Source organism: Marmota flaviventris, chromosome 15 (genome assembly GCF_047511675.1).
Source record: "Marmota flaviventris isolate mMarFla1 chromosome 15, mMarFla1.hap1, whole genome shotgun sequence".
In the NCBI taxonomy this organism is placed as follows: Eukaryota; Metazoa; Chordata; class Mammalia; order Rodentia; family Sciuridae; genus Marmota; species Marmota flaviventris.
Genome location: NC_092512.1, coordinates 9,966,759 through 9,985,816, shown reverse-complemented (window position 1 = coordinate 9,985,816; position 19,058 = coordinate 9,966,759). Strand labels below are relative to the sequence as shown.

At 32.4% G+C, this 19,058-nt stretch overlaps 1 protein-coding gene across 3 annotated transcripts in view; it reads left to right on the top strand.

Moving 5' to 3' along the window:
- Efr3a (EFR3 homolog A) overlaps positions 1–19,058 on the top strand; it is a 92,476-nt gene that overhangs the window by 60,690 nt on the left and 12,728 nt on the right. For all 3 annotated transcript variants that reach the window (XM_027950284.2, XM_027950292.2, XM_071602115.1), the window contains 10 exons: positions 621–756; positions 3,096–3,263; positions 6,412–6,526; positions 7,742–7,793; positions 9,475–9,647; positions 10,056–10,131; positions 14,000–14,161; positions 14,784–14,915; positions 16,012–16,079; positions 17,054–17,181. In XM_027950284.2, coding sequence (XP_027806085.2) covers positions 621–756; positions 3,096–3,263; positions 6,412–6,526; positions 7,742–7,793; positions 9,475–9,647; positions 10,056–10,131; positions 14,000–14,161; positions 14,784–14,915; positions 16,012–16,079; positions 17,054–17,181 — 1,210 coding nt within the window. The remainder of the gene's footprint in view (positions 1–620; positions 757–3,095; positions 3,264–6,411; positions 6,527–7,741; positions 7,794–9,474; positions 9,648–10,055; positions 10,132–13,999; positions 14,162–14,783; positions 14,916–16,011; positions 16,080–17,053; positions 17,182–19,058) is intronic.

Sequence of the window (19,058 nt, the reverse complement as noted above, 5' to 3'; positions counted from 1 at the left end):
TAGGAAAGTATCCAGAATCTGGTTACTTCTGAATAAATGATCAAATGCCATTTGTCATTATCATTTTTGCTATGCTCAGTGTTATGGTAATATATTAGCTCAAGAGGTATCAAGTGAAGAGTAGTAATGAGGGGTTGGGATTGTGGCTCAGTGGTGGAGTAGCATGCTAGCCTAGCACGTGTGAGGTGCTGGGTTTGATCCTCAGCACCACATAAAAATAAATAAATAATAAATAGATTGTGTCCAACTACAACTAAAAAATATATATTTAAAAAAGAGTAGTAATGATATGTAATATCTATCATTGAAAGGTTGAAGGTGTGGCTCAGTGGTAGAGCACTTGCTTAGCATGTGCAAGCCCTGGGTTTGATCCCTATCACTGCCAAAAACAAAAGATGGGAATGTGTATATTGCTTTTTCACTCAGTATATCTGAAGTATTTTCTGGTATCCCTATTTATTCTTAAAAGGAATGGTTTTTAATGGCTCCACGTTATCTGATAATGTAAGCACCAGTCCCCTGTAACTGTCTATTCAAGTGTACATGGATTTTCATTCTTACACATCCCACTAGGATGTATGTGCTTATTTATATTTTTGTACTCTGTGGTTTCCTTTTAGGCTCAGTATTCTCACCATGTGATCCAGGAAATTCTGGGACATCTTGATGCTTGTAAGAAAGATTCTCCACGTGTTCGAGCAGGTATTATTCAGGTTCTGTTAGAGGCTGTCGCCATTGCTGCTAAAGGTTCCATAGGTGAGTGACAGAAAAGAATAAAATAAAAATATTCATTAATCTATTCCAAATGTTCTTTCAGTAGGCATAGCAGTATCTGAAATGCTCTTTAAGAATATCTCCACACATTTTTATATGTATCACAATTTCTTTTGAAATTTGGGGTTCATATCATTATTCTTAGGTTGAAGTAGAGCATACTAAAGCATTTACCTCCAAATCAGTCTCTTTTAATAAAAAGTTTTTATTTATATCATCTGTGTATTGAACATTGGGAGAATACAGATTAAGAAAAAGTGGTAACAGGTCGGACAACCTCATACAAAATTTGAAAATCTGAAATGCTCCAAAGTCCAAAACTTTTCTGAGTGCCAACATATTGGCACACATGGAAAATCCCACAATTAACAGCATATGACAGGTCACACCCAAAATTCAGGAGCACTAAAACTACCACAAGAAATTATCTTCGGCCTCTATGTACAAGGTATACATGAGACCCAATTTTCTGTTTAGCTTTGGTGTCCTGTTCCTAAGATACCATAATATATATGTGGATAATCCATAATCTAAAAAATTCTGAAATCCCAAACATTTCTGGTCCCAAACATTTTGGGTAAAGGATATTCAGACTGTAGTTTACTTATAGTTAGACAACTCCACCTAACAATCTAATACAAGCAGACTTCAATTATGTATCATGAGATACCAGGGTTCAAAGAGAAGGGAGGGGAAAATGGATTGGCATGAGCAAAGTTTTGCTAGAATGTGTGATGTTAGTTGGGAAGGAGTCAGAGAACTAGCTTTTAAGTTAAATTGCAGCCAGAATATGGATGAAGTTCTACAATTGATAAACTGCTTTAAAGATTTTCTCTAGTCTTTATCAGAGATGTTATATAGGATAATTCATCTAGCAGCAAAATATAGAAATAAGTTTCTGGCATTGTTGAAGGCAATAGGGGAAGAACCCACTCATGAATAGCAGCAGAGAAATGAAAATATAGAACTTGATAACTGACTGACTATAGGTAAAGAGAAGTAACAAATCATAGATCATGATGCTGCATGTACAATGATTAGCAAAATGGAAGAATCCATGATATAGAAATAGAGAAATTAGAAGGAGAATCTGATAGTAGTTACTTTGATTCAAAATCAAAGTAGAAATATATTAGCTATTGAAATATTCTAATATTCTTTCAGTGCTGAATAAAGGTGAATATTTTGGATATAGACCTTTCATTATTTATCTTAAAAAGATGAAAGCAAGTTGCCAAATTGGCAAGATATTTAATTTCAAATAGGAAATGAAACACAATATATTGAATCATCACACTAATCAACATCTACTCTTTGGAGGGTAGTGTGTGCTGGGCTTTCTACATTTGAAAAAGCATTTAGTCATGGCTACCTTTCTAGAGATACTTATAATTGATAGGAAGCAAAAAGGGAACCCCTAGTTAAAATATAATGTGATAGAGAATCATGGAAATTATTAATGGGAAAAAAGTCAGTTTACTTGCATCTGATAAATTCTGACTCATAATTAAGGGAAGTTCTTTAAGTCTCAAAAGATGCAAAATAAATCTTTTGTATTATATAGGTATATTATCATAGTTTTATGGATTCTGACCCATCAATCAAGTTAAATATTGTCCTAGTACACATTACTTTGAGAAAAATAATGTCTCAGTACACAGTAGAAGTTTTTGGCTGCATATTTTATGCAGATTATATAAGAGATTCAGTGAGTTGCTCATTGATGCCCAGTAAATGTTGGTTGGCATAATTAAGAGACTTTATTATTTAGATATCTCTCATGTACTTGTAAAAAAATAAATTGGTTATTTCATAATTACATAGTTATTATGTATTTTAAAGTGTATAAAAAATAACCATAAGAAAGGGGGACTAATGAATACAGAAGGAAAACCAATAGAGTAGGGGAGAGGGATCCAGAGGGATGGCATAGGGAAGGACTTGGGAAATGCGGGGGAACAACAGCTACCAAAGTATGCTCTGTCCATGTATGAATAGACCACAATGAAAACCACTTATGTTTATAATTTTAATGCACTAAGTGAGGTAATAATAATAATTGAAGGGAGAGCAGCAAGTGGATCAGGGGGAAGAAGGAGGGGAGAGATAGGGAAAGTACTAGGGAATTAAAATGATCAAATTATGTTATGTGCATGAATGAATATGGCATAATGAATCCACTATTATATGTAATTATAATGCACCAGTAAAAACGTTAAAAACGGAAATTACCAAAAAATCTATTGAGAAATACGAAAATTGCTTTTGAATATAAATAGTACTGGGAAAGTGCATCTGCTCACATAGATGATCTTTCACAGGGCCGACGGTGCTGGAAGTCTTTAATACCCTATTGAAACATCTGCGTCTTAGTGTTGAATTTGAAGCAAATGATTTGCAAGGGGGATCAGTAGGCAGTGTCACCTTAAATGCAAGTTCTAAGGACAATGATGAGAAGATTGTGCAGAATGCCATCATCCAAACAATAGGTGAGTACATTTCACTTTTCAAAACTATCATGTACAACAGTGGTTTAAAAAGCTCTCACATAAGGAACGTACTTGTCCATGATGAATGATAGCTTATATTTCTAAAATCTTTTTATTTGGTAAAAGCAAGCATAAGAACAGGACAAAGAACACTGTGTATCTTTTACACAGATTCATAAAATGTTAACATTTTATGCCATTTTCTTTTTCATTTGCTCCCCACCTATCCCTCTCCTCTCACTCAGTGTGTGTTTGTGTAAAAAATAAATACATATACACCTATATGTTTTTTCCTAAACCACACTATAGCATTTTGCCACTGAATTTTTCAGTGTATTTTTCCAAAGAATAAAGATTTATTTTTTTGATATAACCAGGGTAAAATCATCAACATCAATAAAATCAGTTAGTTCATTCCTGGCTAGAATATAGCATAAAGTGATATGTTTTTCTTAGAGTGGCTCACCAGAGGTGCATAATGGGTTGCTCTTCGTTGATAATGTTAATTTTATCAATCAGGGTGTCATCTTATTTCTATACCATACAGTCAATTTTTTCAAATAATAATTTTTGCAAATATAAGCAATCTGGGAAGTCATTTTTAGACCATGCGGATATTCTGCTCTTAACTCAACCTTCTCTGCACATTTTTCATCCATTTGTGATTACTGTTTTATCATGATGGCTGCAAAATTTTGGATTGAAACTTTAGCACTCCCTCCCTCACTTCCAATATTCTAGTGTAAGCAAGAGCCCCCTTTTTTACCTTTATATGTATGTAGAAATGCATTAATTTATTATTTATATGGATATTTTATGTTTATAATTTATTATGGTACTTAGTGATTTTGGTGCTCAGATATTATCCCAGGTTTGGTCAATGGGTGCCCCATTAGGCTGTGTTCTTTGTTGTTTAAGCATCTTCCCAATTTTTGAGTACTGTGTTATTTGGTAAGCTGTCTCCAGCTAATTTTGTATTTCCTGTGTCAGACCTGCAGTTTGGTATTTTTCCAAGGAGCCATGATTTCTTTTAAATGGGAAATAGTGTTAGACACCACAAGCTAGATGCTGAGTTCTAGGCTCCACTAAGATGTCATATCTTAGTGGATATTATATTTTATATTCTAAGATAATATATCTAATCAGCTAATGTATTGCTTTAGTAACTTCTAATTAGTGTTAGTGTTGTCACCTAGAATAATGTATTGTTTTTCAAGTATTTATTATAAAATATATATAGCAGACTCATTATTTCTATGATAAAACATTCAGAATAACATAGAAAAGAAATGGCAATGTTGCACAGTGAGTAAAATTTCTTTTTAAAAAATCACACCTCTGATTTCCTTCTTATTTTCCTTTAGAATTTGTGAGTATTCTGGTAGCTCTTGGATCTTAGGATGTGTCTGTCCCATATGGACTGTGGTCTGGACTCTTGTAACTTTTGCACTTTGGGTGAGGCTCTTTGCCAAACCCATCTTTCTATTAAAATAATCAAAAACAAATCTCCTTGCTCTGTTCTTTCTTTCTGGGCCCATTAACATTTCTGTTCAGTAGTCCAACACAAATAGGATGAGAAGTTTTTGAAGATTCTGTCCTTACTTTTGATCATATTGGAGGTTCCTGCTCAATTTTAAGGCAAAAGAAAAAACTTGTAAAGCATGAAATAGTTGAATTTTTATCTTACTATGATTTTTGTCAGTTCTTTAAGTCTTACTGTATCTAATTAACAGACATATTGGACCCTGTTGAACATGTACTTGGGAAAGAAGAGGAAGCTTTTCCCCTTAAGGCACTAGTTTTTAAACCTAGCTCTACATTGAAATTATCTTAGGATTTTAAAGAAATAACAGATGCCTGGACTCCCACACCCATATATTCTGACTTAGTTAAATTGGTATATAATCTGAACGTTAGCATTTTAAAAGCTCCCCAGTTAATTTTAATAGGTAGCAAAATTTGGGAACCACTAAATTAGAGGAAACCATTCCATACTTTTTGAAAAGCTGAGGTTCAACCATAAATTAATGATGGTTGAACCTCAGCTGGATGAGGTTGACCCTGGATGCAGGGAGGTGTAATAGTGCTTTTTACCTCTTTTTAAGTATTTAGTAGTACTATAATCAGTCTGATGCTGTAGTAAACACAAGTGCAGGCTATGTTATGTCAGGTGGTAATGATTGACATGTTGGGCACAGAAAATCCAGTTTGCTGCAGTGATTAGGAGTATATCATATTTAAGGGGCTGGAAAATTTAAAAAAAAAAAAAAGCAGCTTACCTGGAGAAAGTTCATTGATGACCTTTCACAATGATGAATAGAATGCTTTGACTTTTTATAAATATATTATTAATTGCAATAATAGAAGCTAAGGAGTTAAACTGAAGAACCAATTTATTCTTAATGATTATGCTGAATTTTAAGAACAAAACTAACCATGATTTGATATCTGTTCTGATCTTAAGAGAAATGAGAAAATTTGAAGTGTGAATAATTGAAAAACCTTGTAAATCTTTTATGTCCAAGAAGTAAACCATCAAAAGCTACAGCAGAAAAATGTAAAATATCCTCAAAACCCAAGAGTGCCTGAAAAAAAATTACAAGTAAATCAGCTAAATATTTATTTCTTTAAACATGTTAAATTATGTGCATTGAAATAACTCACAAGGTTAAACTGTAAAACCTGACACATTTTAATGACTTTTTAGAATGTTTGGGTAATCCTAGGAAAACCAGAGTAGTAACTGAATTATAGACTTCTTTACTAAAATGTGGCCTAATTATGCACTTCCCTATTGAACAAGAATTGGGGCTCACAGTATTTGAACAAGTTTCATCAGACACTAGTCAACATTTTTTGTCCTTTTTCTAAGACTCCTATCAATTAAACTCACTGATGTTTGCCACTACTAATTACACATAAAAGACTTTCAGGTATTTATCATTTTATGGAAGTATTAATCCATCATATACATCTTTGTGTTAGACATGATTTTGGACATCTGAAATTGTAATAGCTTTATTGTTATCTAGCTTCAAGACAACCATTTTTTAATCACATATAGAAAGCTTTGGTTAAAAGTATAATTTTTTTATATATAGAAAAAATAGCTTTGTAATTTGTAACATTTACCTTAATATTTTTGTAGGATTTTTTGGAAGTAACCTACCAGATTATCAGAGGTCAGAAATCATGATGTTCATTATGGGGAAAGTACCTGTGTTTGGAACGTCCACTCATACTTTGGATATCAGTCAACTAGGGTATGTTCTTAGACTGTAAATTTTAACTTAATCTCCAGTTACATTTCATCTTTGATCTAGAAAATATTTATTAAGTCAACCTTTATATGGCTTTAGAATCATTTTTCAGCTTATCATTTTTCAGCTTCAATTTTTTATGTCTTTATTAACTAAATAAAAGTCTTGATTAGCTTAGGCATTGTGTATATGCATCCATATATGAACTAAAGTTTCAGGTTTTCTGTAAAAATTTTAAAAATTGTCAGTATGTGAGGAATGTTGACTTCTTCCTGCAACTATATAACCAAAATTGATTTCAAAGATCTGTTTTCTTCCCTTACTATATAGCATGTGGTTTGATAGCATGCTTAAGCTTTAGTTTGTGACTGTTTATTTTTTAATTTAATAAGAAAATGATTATACTGTACCTCGTAAGTATGTATATCATTAAGTGCTAATCAAGAGTTTTTTTAAATGTTTAGGTAGATGGAAATGTTAACTACCCTGATTTGATCATTATACCCTATGTATATCTATCAAGTTATTACCCTAGACCCCATGAATAGGTACAATTAAAATAATTTTAAAAGAGTATAAATTGGAGAAAATATTTACTATAAATATGGTAGATGAATATGATAGTTTCTTAAATAATAAACAGGTAAGAGCAGATAATTTAAAAGAGAATTAGCAAATAGAAAAAGGGTTATTAATTTATGGTCAAAGAAATATGAATCAAATAAGGAAATATAATTTTCTTTAAAAAGTATTTGAACATATTCATGGGGTAATGTGATAATTTGATAGATTTATACACTTGTGTAATGCTCAAAGAAGATAGTTAGCATTTCTATCTCCTAAAACACTTTAATTTTTTTTTCATTAACATTTAATCATAATTCATATTTGTGGAATAATTTGGGGGTTATATGTGATTTTTCAGTACCATTGGGGTCACCTAATTGTGTATTCATATGATTTAATTTTCATTCCATCACATGCATGAATTGTTTCCTTTGAGAGCCAGTTAACCTATTTTTTTAAATTTTTTTACATATAATTGTTTTAATTCATATGAAATGTATTTTAGTACATAAAGTGAGACTCAACTTAAGCTATTATGAAAATATAGTTAGCTTATAAGAGTGAAGTTTAGAATTGTGGAATATACTAAAGGAAATGAAGTAATGTGAATATTAATTAGCATTAATGATACAAGCATTTTGTATATTTTAGGGATTTGGGAACCAGACGAATTCAGATAATGTTGCTGAGATCTTTGCTTATGGTAAGGTGCTTCATGCAGATGAAGGACACACACTTAACCTCAAAGCATGGGAAAGATTAAAGGAATAATTTCACATTGTCTAATTTCTTATTTAATAAGAAAATGTGACTATTTTTTGGTGTGGTTTGTGTACCTAAATATTAAGCTCTTCATTTTTTAAAATTCTGTGCTTTGCACTGATATTCTTCTATTATTTTCTTTGACCTTCATTCTGATGAATCAAAGTGGGCAGAACTCTTGCTGTTTCACAGATGGAGTTGCCTAGGCTAAGAGACTTTGAGTGGAAGGACTTGAGGTTCACTGCGGTCAGTGAGCTAAAAGGTAGATCCTGGACTTGGAAACCCCAAGTTCCTTTTACATATTGTGCTATTTTCTACATACTGTCCAAACATTTTCTTCTTGTTGGGAAAGCAAATCATAAAAATGACAATTTGTCATTTGAAATTTGGAGTGGCAGTAGATAGCCGAAAAGGAAATATATACCCCAAATGGGAGATGTTGTGGTTACTTTATAGCAGTTGCACTCATGTTTGATTCACGTGCACCTAGCATAATGCCATGGATATAGTAGGTACTGGTTGTTTGAAATGTGTGTCCTTCCAAATACTATCCTTCGAATTTATTCTAGAAATCGAGGCCCCATTTTTAAAGAAAATATCTCACATCTAGGATACGTATGAAATATCTTCCTTTTTCATTTTTAATTATTTGTTGCTTGGCTTGCAGAAGTTTTAAATTGTAATATAGCTAGATTATCAGTTCTTTTCTATGGGTTTTGCCCCTTTTATTTGTGTCTGGTTTAAGAACTCTTTGCCTATTCTGATGATATAAACTCATTTGTTTTAGCATTTTTACAAAAATATTTGAAATTTGTCTTGTCATGGTTAGATAAGTGGTGTGAGGCATGGAGTATTTTTAATTTTTCTAGATAGAAAGAAAATTGTCCTATTGATTTCTCTACTAATTAATAAAGTCAACTTCACCTCATTAATAAGTGCCCAAATACAAATGTTAAATGTTCCATATATGCTTATAATCCTGAAAATAAGTTGAAATTATCCACCTGAAATTTTATTTGTTTCTAAGACCTTTATATTAAACAAATTCCACAGGTAATTATGCTTTAGAAGATATTGATGCTCTCATAAACATCAAATCAAGTAACTAATGAAGTATAGCTTTTCAGAGTGGGGGGATATTATGTATAACCAACTTCTTTATTTAAAATAGAAAAATAATTGACAAACTTAAATTTAAAATTTGCAGTTCTTGTCTTTACTATTTGCCACCTGGTCTCCTTATATTCATCTGTTTCGTACTGACTACGTATTCTGTATATTCTTAACCTGTCAGAACTTTAATTTCCTTTTATAAGATCGGGATATATTAGAGCCTGTCTTACAGGGATGTGGAGAAGACAAAGTTAATACATATATAATGCTTAGAATTGTGCCTAGCAAATGGTAAATTAATTGTTATTTTATTCTTATGAAAGATGTTTTTGTACATTCAGTAAAATCCTTCATCACCTTATAAACTTTCTTTATATCTTTCCTTTAGGCTTATATCCATACTTTCTGTTTCCCTAAATGTATGATTTTAGAAAATAATGTGAGAACTTTACCAAAGAAAGACTCTTGACAAATATTTTTCATTTTTTTATTTTCATCTTTATGAATAGGTAACCTCTGGTTACAAAGCCAAGACGATTGTTACTGCTCTGCCAGGGTCTTTTCTGGATCCTTTGTTATCACCATCTCTCATGGAAGATTATGAACTGAGGCAGTTAGTCTTGGAAGTAATGCACAATCTCATGGATCGCCATGACAATAGGGCAAAGCTTCGAGGGATCAGGTGATGTGTCATGTTAAAATGAGCTACATAATGTTTTTACTCTGGATTAATATGTTACTTAAGTGTTGTGTGATTTTTTTTTTAAATGTAGAATTTTCAGTTTTTTAAATTGGTGTGGATTTTAATATACTTTTCAGAGTTCTCATCTACTAGCCATGTCTAGTTAAGTGGATTTTATTTTTACTTTGTGGTTTTGCTTTAAATTTAGTAATGACAAGCAGTCAAGATTATGCATTCCTTAATTAAACTTGATAATTCAGTAGTATCATTTCAGATAGGCATATTTAAAATGCTTATTGAAATGAGTATTAAATAGTTCATATTCCTGAGCTTAAATATAGTTTTCCATGTAAGACATGATATTGTAACCAAATGTACTGTTAATTAAAAATAATACATTGTCTCTAGAATAATACCAGATGTAGCTGACCTAAAGATAAAAAGAGAAAAAATTTGTAGACAAGACACAAGTTTCATGAAAAAGGTAAGATCATTTTCTAAAAATAAAATGTATGCTATAAGTTATAGTCATTTGAATTGTTAGCTGTTTTATGTTGATTTCTTACCTTAAAATGAACCCCCTGAACTTAGAGTTTAAAGACCTCATGCTTCAACTTCAGCCTCCTTCCATGCCCCTGGCAGTCCTGCAGTGTCTCTTCTAGCCTGTGTGTGAACTGTGGGTTGTTAGGCTGCTTCAACATTATTTTGAGAGAAATTACTGCCCTGTTTTCCTCCCCTACCCAAAACACACACATGAACCCACTTTTAGTGGCTCTTTTATAAAGAGCTTCAAGTTTTTGAAAATGGCTATCTTCATTGAATGAATAACTATAATGAATGCTTACTATTTGTTAGATTGTATTCTACACAGCATTTGAGATATAAAGATGAGTTAGGTAGGGTCTCTGCCCTTAATAAGTCTTATCTGGCTAGATTTCTATGATGAAGGAATAAATTCTGTATGTCTGTTAGAAATGTTCAAATTTAGAAAATGATGCCAAGGTCATTTAGTGTTTTGAGAAAGCTCTCTACATAGTTACTAGTTATCCAGAGCTTGGTCGCCTAATATTTGGCTGACACTGAGCTTCATGTTGAGAGATGTACACAGATGCCTTTGATTTTAGTGAGTAAGAGGGCCCTGTGTTTAGAGGTGCAGAGATGGGAGACACTTGCAAAGACAAATCTAATCCGTGTGCTCCTTTGCCTCTTTAGTAGACTGTTCTTTCTCCCTGCCATCATCTTTAATGTTACTGGCCCTATCAGTACTTTTGATTGTTATGTGTCAAGTTAATACCTTCACAGTTTAAAACTTCATTGGAAAAGTAATTTATAAAATATCACTTCTTAAATCAGTCTCATCCTTTGAATAAAATTAATTCTTTAAGTTTGGCTGTACTATGGACTTAAAAACTAGAACTAGACAGAGACATTTAACTCCTTTTAACTTCTTAAAAACATATATCTTTATGTGACTCAATTAATAAAAGAAATTGTTTCACATAACTGAGGAACTTGTAATCATGACTAATATAATGAATTTTGAAAGCACATTTATGCTTTAATATGACAACCTTAAACAATCCTGAAAATCAAGTCTGGATTTTATCTTATCTGTTATGACAGCATAGAAGTAATACCTCTCTGTGATTAATTGTGCTTCTCAACTAATTTTGAAAGGCTATGATTTAACTGTGTTAAATTTTGAATGCTTAGCCTGTTTTCAGATTCAATTATCCCTCTGTTTTATAACACAAATAACTTACTGGCTAAGCATTTGTTACCATTAGTGTAAACCATTCCTAATGCAATCTTTTTCTTTAGATGTAATCTCTTCACATTTCTTTCTTTATAAAATTTTTATTTTCATAGTTTGGTATCCTTTTTCATTTATTTTCTTACTCATTTTATTTGTAAAAACGTTTGATTTTCAAATGAAATTTTACTTGGTAAAATTTCTGCAGCAATCCAGAGAAAAACAATGTGATTCTAAAGCCACAGGATAGGACAATGCCCCTCTGTAAGAGCATCTTTTCGTTTACCACATGTAGTGCACCACAGAGCAGCACAATGTGTTCAGGCAGCTGTTTTGCTGGTCCCCACCCAGCCTAAAACCGGTCCATCTGCATGTTTTGGGGACATCTTAGACATTGAATCTGTTTGAAAGATGGTCCCAGGACAGGTCCCTTACAGTTTACATCAGGGAATGTTGTTGTCTTATCTCCTTGTGAAGCTTTTAGAGAAAACAGCTGCTCCCACTGAGACTCCCACTGTGAACTCATCATATAGCTCCTTGCCTTGTGAAAGCTCTTTTTGTTAATGTAGGAAAAGGAACATTTTATTATTAATTATAAAATATAGTCATTATTTTAATTATTTTCAAGTGAACAAGTTTAAACAAAAGTATCCTACATTTCTTGTCTTCATAAGTCTATCCTCTCCCCACAGGTGATCCTTGTTTTGATGTTTTAGACAATTATTATTGAGTTTTATCTGTTTTTGTATTTTGTGTGAAAGGAGCAGTATATTGTATATTCTTTAATGTGTAGGGTTTTTTTTTTTTTTTTTTCATTTTGCTCTATCCAGGTGTATAGCTTTAGTAGTATTTTTGATACAAATACAGAAGATATCTGTTCTTTTGTTGGCAGACATTTGAACTGTTTCCAGTTGGGGTGTTATAATTTGTGCAGTTGTTAAACATGGCAGTGTGTGTAGTATGCTGTATATAATTCTCATTTTTTTAAGGTCTGTATGAGAGGAATTCCTAAGTAGTAGATTATGCATTCTTTAGACTCACTAGATAATGCCAATCCACTTCATGAAGTCATTACACCTAATTAGACTACATTTTTATAGTACATATTGCCAAATCTTATTTTTATTTTACATGGTGGTCATATAGTAGATGATTAAAAAAAATTGAATTACTTAGGAGACCTGAGACCTGAACTGCCATGAATGTAAACACTGCTGTAATATTTGTGAATGATGTTTAGGAACCATAGGTTTCAAGAGCAGTCTTAGAATTTAGAGAGTCTACCACATTAGACCCTCTTTTCCACCCAAATATTGAACCATTTGAGAAACAGAGAAACTAAGGATTGAGAAAGGTTAAAACCTAATACCAACTTCAGAATAAAGGATTCTAGTGGGATGCTTGAGCACAGCTGCATTTTTGGAACCCCAGAAAGATGTGTCAAACACTGTACCCAAATTAAACAGACTTACATAGTCAGTGACTGTCAAAGCTGGAAAAAAAACAGACCTTGCTACCAGAATGGGACCTTAGTGTAAGTTAAAGAACAGATCAGAGCATTGCATGACAGGCAGGCTGCCTCCAGAAGAGTCTGTGTTGTTCTTGCTCAGCAGGTCATTCCAAATTGATCAGTCTGACAAATCCCTTGAGAAAGAGGCTGGAGCTGTAGTCATTGCACATGGGAGAGTGGCCTCTAGTGTTCTTAGCTCTGTCCACGTATTACCCACCCGGGGAACCATATACTTTAGAAACACTGATGGGCCACTGGCCAGTTCCATCATACCAGGGGAGGCAGAAACATGGTGGCCATTCCATTTTTCCTGTGTTCTGGTTTACAGTTAGGTTTGAGGGCTAGCTCCCCAAGTGAACCTAATTACCACACAGTGACTGGAAATGGGAAACACCCTCATATTTCTTTTAGCTCTCATTTGGAAGTTACGTCTATCCCAGGAATAGTTTAGATAGGAAAGGCTTTTATGTCTTTTAGTGACATATTTAGGATAATATTTTAATCAACATACTTAGGTCTGGATTAGGGGGGTCACCTCTGTGTAATAGCTGGGGAGTTACTGCAACCTCCTCCTATAAATAGGCTTTAGACTCATCTTTGGAGATTCATTCCAAAGTATAGGAGCACCTACATGCTATTTCCTAAAGAGCTCCTATGCCACAGCATGGGATTGTTCTCAAAACAAGAAAGCCAGAGTCCTTTCCCCTCAGCAAAATGTGCTTTATTATTACCAATGCTGTGTTGCAGTGGTATCTCCCAGAATTCTGCTATTCATTTCACATTTTCCTCAAATCAATCCATAATTTGCTTTTCCCCCCCCAAATAATTACTAAAAGCATTTTTATTATTTACTGTGGAACTGTTTCTTCATGTTTTTTCATAAGATTTATTTTCAATTTTAATCTTAGTTTGTAGTTGTAGAAAATAAATTTGTGATATTAATCATTGCAGTACAATTTGACTATTCGGTTTGATGAAAATTTCACATTAGGGTATGAAATAAGATTAATTACTTTGTAAAAGGTTATTTGCATGTGAAATCTGCTCTTATTACATCTTAAGCAAAATTATCTTTTTCTTGTCTTTCAGAATGGACAGCAGCTATATAGGCACATATACTTAGGCTGTAAAGAGGAAGACAATGTCCAGAAAAACTATGAGCTACTTTATACTTCTCTTGCTCTTATCACTATTGAATTGGCCAATGAAGAAGTGGTTATTGATCTCATTCGATTGGCCATTGCTCTACAGGTGTGCTTTGTTAATCTTTTACTGGAGAAATCTTTTTAAATGAAGCCAATGTTATCTCTAAAGAGTTGTTGCCTTTTTTATTTGAGAACATTAATTTTGATAGAGTAATGTTTTGTTGTAAATTTTAAGTTCTCAAGATTATGATTACATTCGTTTGTTCTTTTAATAAATGAATATTGACTGCTAAATATCGAAGCCGAATACTGTGATGAAAAAGGTAAACACAGCCTTTTACCCATACTTTCAATTTAAAAGAGAAAATAGTCATTAAATTATAATTATATATAACATTGTTTAATTAGAATGTGTACTGTGTAATAAAAGGACAGTATGCAATGTTGTACGCTTGGGCACTCTGTGTGTGTGTGTGTGTGTGTGTATTTATATATGTGTATAAATAGGAAAGGTTTTCCTAAGGAAAAAAACATTTAATAAATTGAAAAATTTAACTCTGCTATAGATAGGCATTTGTTCTCCTTTCAGAATTCTTTTTAAAAATAAATTCTAAAAAGTTGACTTTTTTTTTTATCATTTCAAACTGCTTGCACTATTCCAGTGTAATTATAGAGAAAATATTGATGGAGTTCTTAACCTGTCAGATGTATTTGTTTTTTATTAAAAGGATAGTGCAATTATCAACGAAGATAATTTGCCCATGTTTCATCGTTGCGGGATCCTGGCACTGGTTGCAGCATATCTCAACTTTGTAAGTCAGATGATAGCTGTTCCTGCATTTTGCCAGCATGTTAGCAAGGTAAGGTATTTATGGAGACCATAAACTTGAGGTTGAACACAAATGATTTATTTTAAGTGATAATTATTTTTAACTTTGATGATTATGTATCAAATTATTAGGATAATCCTGTAAATCAAAACTGCAGCTAACACTGCAGCTATTGTTTTATTAGAATTTTTTAATGTGGTTGAATAGAATACATGCTTTTCTTCTGTGGTATCTTATTCTGTACTTTTTTTCCTTTGAGCCATTATGAATCTTTATTTATCTAAATGTTCTTAAGTTATATTATTTTTTATTTTATTGCTATTATAATTTTATACCGGACAAATTCCAAAAGTTGAATGATTAATGTACCTCTTTGAATATTGTTGTCTTTCAAGTATGCTTAGCTTTTTTCAGCAATAACTTTATTTTTCTCAGCAAAAACTCCTGAGTAACTCACATGAATTAATATATATCTCAGAGCCTGTGACTTACCTGAGAAAGACCACTTGTAAAGACATTAGTCAGAGAGAACCTCATTTTTATGAAATTGGAAGCATGTCTTTCAATCCTTATTGTAATATAGGTTTTTAATGCATTCCAAGAAAACTCAATCTTATGTTAAACAAACATGTGACTGTTGAATGCCCACCTTTGGAGATATTATGAAAGCACAAATAATATTTCACAAATATTATGAAAGCAGAGGACTCCCTTTAAGTTGCTTTCAGATCCTTTGAGGAGCAAGACCTCACACGTGCTTTGAGATTTCATGACAGGCTGCAAAAAGTGCACAGAAGGTAGAAGATGGTGGTTCATAAAGGGTTTACCAAATGAGTGATTTTATAGTAGCTTTAAGGAAGTATAATGCATCATTATTTTTTTACTTCATTTATTATTTTCATAAGTTTATTTGCTGAATTTTTAAATAATAAATGTGTAAACAAGATGAATTATATATCTGGACTCTAAACCTAGCTTGAATTCCAAAATAAAGTGATATTTTACATAAATGTTTAAAGGTTTTATTTTGAATACTGTGATGTTGTTTTTCAGATTGTCTTAGCCAAGGTCCTAAAGAGGTGAAGGTTTTGAGTTTTGTTTTGTTTTGGTTTTGAATATTTTTCAGGTTATTGAAATTCGAACTATGGAAGCCCCTTATTTTCTACCAGAGCATATTTTCAGAGATAAGTGCCTGTACGTTCATTCAGTATATTTTATGGAAAGGCTTATTAGAAAAAACAATCAGTGATTATAAGGGAGTAAATTATTGTTATAAAAATTTTCTAGTGTTTCACAATCATCACTTTGGGTTTCCATCGTTTAATTTATCTGACTTCTTCCCTTGTTGTAGAATTTTTGCATTTTGTAAATGTAGACTCATGCATGCATGGAGGCAAACTTGAAAAAAATGAAGAAAAAAAGATCTGTCTTGCTCTTTAAAATGTGGGGATCTCTCTCTTAACTACAGCATTTTTAGATGCTTTCATACATAATGAGCATTCCATTAAGAGATTATGATATCTTGACTTTCAGTGATAGATAAGTATACTTATAAACTTGTGGGGCAGAGGCTAAAAGGAAATGTTATACCCATTATTCTTCCTTGCTCTCCAGAGAAAAAAAATATATGAATAATAATAATACACTCATATCCGATTCAAGATCTTGGGCTCTGAGAGCATGTTGTATCGAAAACATCAGCCTGTGATACTACTGGCCCTGTGAAAGGAAAACCAGACCTCAAGTGGTTGGGCAGGTGTTTTTGTCTCTTAGCTGGCTGGGGATTCTCATTAGTGATCAGTGAGACGCATTTTTAGTTTTCCTCTCAACAGATTTTTAATTAGCACGAAAGTCAAAACTGAATTCAATGTTCTTTATTACTTAGTGTTTGGATATCAGTCCAGTAATATAAGGTTGAATTCACTATTGGAGCATTACTGGGAGAAGAATACTAACAGTGTGGCTAGGATGGGACCACAAGCCAAGTGATCTTAGAGAGTGCAGATTAATGACCTATAGCATATTGATGTTTCTGTTATTAATTGTAGGTTAATTTATGTTTATCTTAGAATAATGAGGCTTTTGCTCTGCAGTATTTTGTTTATTTACTTACCTTTGCTCAGAATTAAGTAATACTGACTAATTATTGTTTTTATCAACCTGAACAGACTTCCAAAATCTTTAGAGAAGCATGACAAAAATCTGTACTTTCTGACCAATAAGATTGCAGAGTCACTGGGTGGAAGTGGATATAGTGTTGAGAGGTTGTCAGTACCATATGTACCCCAAGTAACAGGTAAGAGGAAAAAAACTACAGCTCTTTTGGTGATTATGTTTCAATTTTTTCATTATACAATTAGTAAGGAAAAGTAATTCTTTTTATGTACACCCACTATGTAGCCCAGATTTTTTCAACTGTTTGTTTTACTTTTGAAAACCTTTGGTAAATCTCTACAGATGTAGATATGATTTTACCCTAAGCAAATCAAGTGCTTAATGATTTATTTTTGTTGATATTACATTCATGGATTATTATGTCTAATGTTATCCTTTAAAACAGAAAAACAAAATGAAATCTTTTCTTCATTATACATAATTATATCTAACACAGAAATTACTTAAGTGATTTGTAGGAATTGTTTAATAAGTGATTTGTGATTATTGAGCTTAATGAATTAGGAAATGTTTGTCCTTTGAAAAAGTATAGACTCCTATGTAAAGAAACGTACAAACTTTTTACATTTCTTCTGTCTGTATACTTCCTTCTGTTCTTTCCTTCACCTGAAATAATGCAATTGTGATTGAAGGCAAAACTAAATGGTGTCTTGCTTTCAATTTTTTCTTTAAAAAATAAATCAAAGAGTTTCTTATACTCTAATTTTAATGATTATATGAATGCTAAATTTTGTGGAAGAACTAATTTATCCTTTGGGAATACCTTTGTTCTATAAGAGAACTATTTGATTTCAGTTAGATAATTTTTTAGATTAATTACTAAAAGTAGTATAGTCTTTGTAAATGCCGGTCTTTTCCATAACATGGGAAATATACACATTTCTTACAGTGATAGTTTATAGTAGTTGGAATTGTTAATGCTTTTGCATTTTCTTTTAAAATTTGTAGTATAAAAGATTGTTTCTCATAAATTCCATGGGGGGAATAAAAATGCTAAGAATGAGACATTAATAGAGCTTTGTAGTTTAAAGTAATTTTTTAAAAGGATATTTAAAATATTACATTTTTATAATTTTGAATTTAGCTCTCTTTCCTTCAAGCAAAAAACCTCATAAACCCAGGCACAAATACAAAGGTAAATGCAACTGACAAGTGTAGTGTGCCTTTCCCCACCTGTGCCTAGGAGCATAGCTTAGTCACATGGGCCTTTTAGAGATGGAGCCAGTAGCCTATGTGTTTCATATAGTTGTAGTGGGGACATATATGTGTTTCATTTAGTTATGACTTTGCTCTTTTTCCTTATAGCCATAGTTTTTCATTTTTCTGCTATTTATTTTTTTATTATTACTTTATATTCTAATTTGTTATATATGACAGAATGCATTACAATTCCTATTATACATATAGAGTATAATTTTTCATATTTCTGGTTGTACACAAATTAGAGTCACAACATTTGTGTCTTTATACATGTATTTAAGGTAATGATGTCATCTCATTCCACCATCTTTCCTACACCCATGCCCACTCCCTTCCCCACCTCCCCTTTGCTCTATCTAGAGTTCGTCTAATTCTCCCATGCTTCCTCCCAACCCCTTTATCTTTGTCTTTTACTCTCTACCACTGGTCTATGTGTCTATTTTTATGCCAATACCATGCAGTTTTTGTCATTTTTATTTTGATGGAGATTATGTTGAATCTCTGTAATGTTTTTGGACATGTGGCCATTTTAACAATATTAATTCTGCTTATCCATGAACATGGGAGTGCTTTCCATCTTCTGAGGTCCTTTTCAATTTCTTTCTCCAGCGTTCTGTAGTTTTCATTGTAGAGGTGTTCTTCTTGGTTATATTTATTCCTAGATATTAATTTACTTATTTATTGAGGCTATTTTGAATAGAATTGTTTTCCTGATTTCTTTCTAAGAGAGGATGTTATATGTCCCCACCATAAAGAATTGATAAATACTTGAGGTGATGGATATGCTGATGACTCTGA